Source organism: Clupea harengus, chromosome 20 (assembly GCF_900700415.2).
Source record: "Clupea harengus chromosome 20, Ch_v2.0.2, whole genome shotgun sequence".
Taxonomy (NCBI): domain Eukaryota; kingdom Metazoa; phylum Chordata; class Actinopteri; order Clupeiformes; family Clupeidae; genus Clupea; species Clupea harengus.
Window position 1 is genome coordinate 13,153,493 of NC_045171.1, and position 5,000 is coordinate 13,158,492.

Here is a 5,000-nt window from a genome sequence, read left to right on the forward strand (position 1 = left end):
TGTAAAAGTCTTATCTCTCTCCCTCTCGCTCTCCCTTTCACACCTCTTTCCCAGCTGGCCCAGTCAAGCCTTGCTTGTCTATTTGTCTGCTCGGTGAATAACCGGAAGTGACGTGGCACGATTGCAATGCACGGCAACGGAGTGAAAACAAACGACAGCTTCCCGATCGGTTGCCAGGTTTTGACAGCTGTTTGTTTTCAGCGAGTTGTCGAGCCACTGCCGGACATGACGTCACACAGATCGGACCATTCCCAACAGCCAACCCCCAACAGCTAACCTCCAACAGCTAACCCCCAACAGCCATCCTCAGTCTCCTCTCGAACCTCCTCTCTCCTTCTTCAGTAGAAGCACTGAGAGTACAGATCACACCTAGCTAAAGCTAAAGCTCTCTCTACTTGACTAGCAGCCCGCCCTATCCAGTGGATGTACTAATTAGGTTCTCAGGATCACACTGGTGGGAAAATGAAACACACACACACACACACACACACAGACACACACACACACACACACACACACACACACACACACACACACACACACACAATCCCGAGAGACTGCTTTAGCTTGTCTTAAAGAGCCAGGGCTCTGGGGTCAGGGGGTGAGGCTTAGGGCTGAAGTAAACCTCTAATCAAAGGTGTGTGTTTGTGTGTGTGTGTGTGTGTGTGTGTGGTCTGACCCAGGTCTGGTGGTAGAAATCCTGTCTTCTCACCAGATGCTTATCACTGTGCCCTTTGACCCCAAGGCTTAGAGAGAGGAGATGGATCCAGAACAGATTGAAACAGGGGATGAGATAGAGAACGAGGAGGAAGAGGAAGAGGAAAAGGAATAAGAGACAGAGATACAGAAAAAGAGCAGGGAGAGAAAGAAGAAAGCTGAAGAGGGGAACAGAAAGCGACCCCTATCAGTATAGTATAGTAGTCTAGGAAAGGGGGAAACAAATGAAGGAAGGAACAAAGAAACAACAGAAGAAGGAAAGAATGAGTAATAACAGTGTGCTTTTGTGTGTGTGTGTGTGTGTGTGTGTGTGTGTGTGTGTGTGTGTGTGAGAGAGAGAGAGAGAGGTGGAGGGAATGGAAGAGGGAAGATGACTAGTCATGAATTCCAGCTGTTTTCTCATACACATTCAGACCGAGATAAAAACCATTAGTCAGTCCCACTGGGTAATTTACTCCTGCCAGATATCATCCTTCCAGTGCATACGTGTATGAGACAGAGAGAGAGAGAGAAAGAGAGAGAGAGACAGAGAGAGAGAGAGAAAGAGAATGAGAGAATGAGAAAGTGTGTGTGAGAGTGAGAGAGAGAGAGAGAGAGAGAGAGAGCGGAAGAGAATGGATGTGTGTGCTCATGTCCTGTTCCCAGACATATCTCTGGTTTAATTCCTAAAGCCATTAAGCTGAGCAGGTGTGGGGGAGAATGGCATCTCACTCACCCAGCCTTCAGGTAGCTGAAGAGGATCTGCTTGGCGGTCTCATCGTGGGTCTGCTGGGAGAGGTCTTGCTGACCTTTCAGGAGGTCAGGGGTCACCTGTGGCAGGAGTGGAACACGTGAGTGAGCGTCAGAGGATGACACCAACACACACCCCTTGTTCTGGCCAAGGTCTGGTTCACATCTGGCACCGTGGTGCTCCAGGTTGACCTGCTACAGGGCATCGCGCTGCCAGCACTAAACTAGCTGGTCTGGTTTTGGCACCGGCACTCCGGGTTGACCTGCTACTCGACTTTCAACAAAGATTAGTTTGTGCCGCCTGTTTTGTTTGATCACGTGATCGTGGTGCACTCAGCTGCCTGCTAGTTGTCCTCCATGCAGAAAGCACGGGCTGTTGCGCAGAAACAAAAAGCATGCAGCACTTTGGCCCAGAGCGACCAGTGGAATACGGTAAATTACGCCCAAAATAAGCGACTAGTGGAATACGGTAAATAAAAAACGCGGAACAAACACAAAAAATAGAACATTTCAAAACACACACACACAGATATTTATAACCACAAATCCACTTCCATCTCTTACCTTTGCCTCCAACTCTGGTCCTTTGGCCTTGCTGGTGGTCTCAGGGGCTGGTCTGGAGAGAGACCCCGTGGCCACACTGGTTTTGACCTTTGACCAGACCTGTGCCTGGCTCTCTTCCTGGGGGAGCCCTGAGGGCCGGGCGCTGGGCCTGCTGAAGCCCAGCAGGGAAGCCTCTCCCCTGGGCAGAGATCCCTCGGGTGACCCCGGCGCACTGCGGCCCCTCGGAGGGTCCCTGGTGCGGGCCCTGCATCCGGCAGGGAGCGTGAGGGAGGGGGACACCCCGCTGCCCCCCGACCCCCGCTTCAGCCCCAGCTGGGATGGCCGCAGCACGTGCTCGCCCACTCGTCCCCGGTTACGGCTCACCTCCTCCAGGTAATCTCCTCCGCCGGGCAGGCCGAAGGGCATGGCACTGTCCACGCTCCGCGAGCGCTTCCGGTCCTCCGGGTCGATGCGGCCACGCCTGCCCGTCCGTCCGCGCCGCTGGGTCCCGGTTCCGTCAAACTGGTTGATGAGCTTGTCGACGCCGGCCAGCGGTTCAGTGTTGATGTCGCGGCCCGTGCCGGGCAGGAAGGGGATGTAGCGCCTGTTCTGGTGCCGGTTGATGGACTCCGCGTAGAGCGCCTCCAGCTCGTCCTGCGCCGGTCGCCCTGGAGACAGGGTGCGTGTGGGGGCGGAGCCGCTGGTTGCCGTGGAGGAGGTGGATGAGTGGCGGGACCGGGACGATGACTGTAGAACCGGGCCGCTGGAGTCCACACGACGCAGTGGCAGAACATCCGGCTCACGAGCCCGGCCCAAACTCCCAGCAGAGACAGAACCGGACCCAGAGCCTCGCTCCAGGCTGGAGTTGGCGCTGCTCGCCACACTAGGGGAGCGTCTCGAAGGAGGAGACATCACTGCTGTGGGGGTGGGTTCACTGACAGGGGCAGCCTGGGGCACCGGAACGCGCTGAGAAGGGGGGAGTTTGGTGGGGGTAGTGGCTGGGGGCAGTTTGCTCTGGGGAGGAGAGGGGGCTGTGGACGGAAGGGAGCCCACAGGCTGAGCCGGCGTTTGAGGCTGCAGTTTGGGCTTGACCTGAGATTGGGCTGGAGGTTGGGCTTGGGTTTGGACGGGTTGGGCTTGAGTTTGGACGGGTTGGGCTTGGGTCTGCGGTTTCCCCGGTGTGTGGCTCTTGGACTTGTACGGTCTGGGGTGTGCCTGGGGCTGTGCGGCCATCTTGGATGGCTGCTGCTGCTGCTGCTGCTGCTGCTGCTGCTGGGGCAGAGTGGGCGCTCGAGGCTGCTCCGGGCTGGAGGACCTGGCGTGAGTGGCAGACTGAGGGGGTACCTCGATGGACCCCAACCCCTGAGGGGGTACCTCACTCTCGGCCAGAGACCCTGGGCGCGCTGCTGGGGGACCACGGAATCCCTCCAGCGTGTTGTTCTCTGGGTCGTAGGGCTTCAGCAGCTCCGGGTGCCTCTGGAAGTTGAGCAGACTTGGACTTTTCCTGGTCTGGGGGTCCTCGTTCTCCTTCAGGCCGACATTGGGCGCTACAACCTGCTTCTGTGAGCGGTACTCCACAAACGGACTGGGCCCGCGGAAGTCGTAGTCCTGGTAGTCGTCGATGAAGGAGCCTTGGGCGTCCCTGTGTCCATTGCTGGGGGGGTACGGGTTGGCGGGGCGGTCCTGGTTGTTAAGGACCACGTAGGGGTGCCCGTCGATACCCTGGACCCGGATGCTTAGGCCGTAGCTGCCGTTGCTTTGGCCTTTGGGGGGGCGGGGGGGCTGGGAGTGCCCAGGCGGCAACGTGGCACTGGGGGCGCCACCAACTTGGTACGACATTGTGAGCGCAGAGGGAAAAACAGCCAAACCCCTGAACTCGGACAAACTCCCTCCTCACCTATACAAAGAAGACACACAATGACGTCAGTTATGTCAGACAACCGCATTCGTCACAGCAGACAGGCAGTAAGCCACTCGATCGGATAGCTTACAGCCGCCCCCCAAATACTGGAACATTTAGTAACCTCTCTTGAGTGTTAGTGGGGGAGCGTGTGATTAACGAGACATCAGAATGGCGCTGAGTTTTAATTGTGTCGTGTGCTTTAATTGCTTTTTCTCTGCTGTTCTTGGCTGCCCCGTCAGTGCCTCAATGAAGTGTTTGTGCGGCTGTCTATTTGTATTCTGAAGAGAGGGAGCGGGTCCAAACGCATGGAGCTCTGTCATTGTTGCGCCAACAAAAGACACGCCACACACTCCAGCCTTCAAACGTCACTCAGAATCAAATTTAAAAAAAGAAAAAAAAACGCTGGCAAGGTCGGTTCACCGGGCTTTTCAGGATCTTGGCGACAAGCAATGGGGCAGAGAAACAACTACAGATGTCTATACAAGGGTCAAGACTGAGGGAGTTATTGGTGCAACACATGACTGCATAACTACTAACTATATATATCTACACTTAAAACACGCAACAACATCAAAGAGTGTGATTGTGTGTGTGAGTGAGTGTGTGTGTGTGAGTATGTGTGTGTGTGTGTCAGAGCAGCTCCATCGCAGACTTTATAATCCTCCAGCACATTCCAGCCGAGTCTACCTTGGCTGTGTGTGTGTGTGTTATAAAGGAGTTGAGCGGGAAGTAACATTACCCTTCTGCTCTTCTATTACACAGATGAAACAAGAAAAAAAAAAGAAGCAATCATTGACAGGGAAGAAAAATAGGGCCAGCATGGTAGAGGAGGGAGGACGGTTGAGAGAGAAAGAGAGAGAGAGAGAGCAAGAGAGAGACACAGAGAGAGAGAGAGAGAGAGACACAGAGAGAGAGAGAGACAGAGAGAGAGAGAGAGAGAGAGAGAGAGAGAGAGAACGAGAGAAATGCTGTGGGCTTAAAATTTAAGTGACAAAGGACAGCCTTGACTAGCTTGACACTTTTAACAAGTGGCTGAAAGGCCATTTTTGTTTCCTACCCTTTAAAAGCTCTCAGGGTTGTCCATTTTGTCTGTTCTCATTTACACTCT

General features: G+C 54.6%; 1 protein-coding gene across 2 annotated transcripts in view; it reads right to left on the reverse strand.

Moving 5' to 3' along the window:
* The window catches only part of cgnl1 (cingulin-like 1), a 44,662-nt gene that overhangs the window by 35,008 nt on the left and 4,654 nt on the right, over positions 1-5,000 (reverse strand). For both annotated transcript variants that reach the window (XM_031586963.2, XM_031586962.2), the window contains exons 2-3: positions 2,011-3,886; positions 1,433-1,527 (exon numbers count right to left, since the gene is read on the reverse strand). In XM_031586963.2, coding sequence (XP_031442823.1) covers positions 1,433-1,527; positions 2,011-3,828 — 1,913 coding nt within the window. In that variant the 5' untranslated portion in view covers positions 3,829-3,886. The remainder of the gene's footprint in view (positions 1-1,432; positions 1,528-2,010; positions 3,887-5,000) is intronic.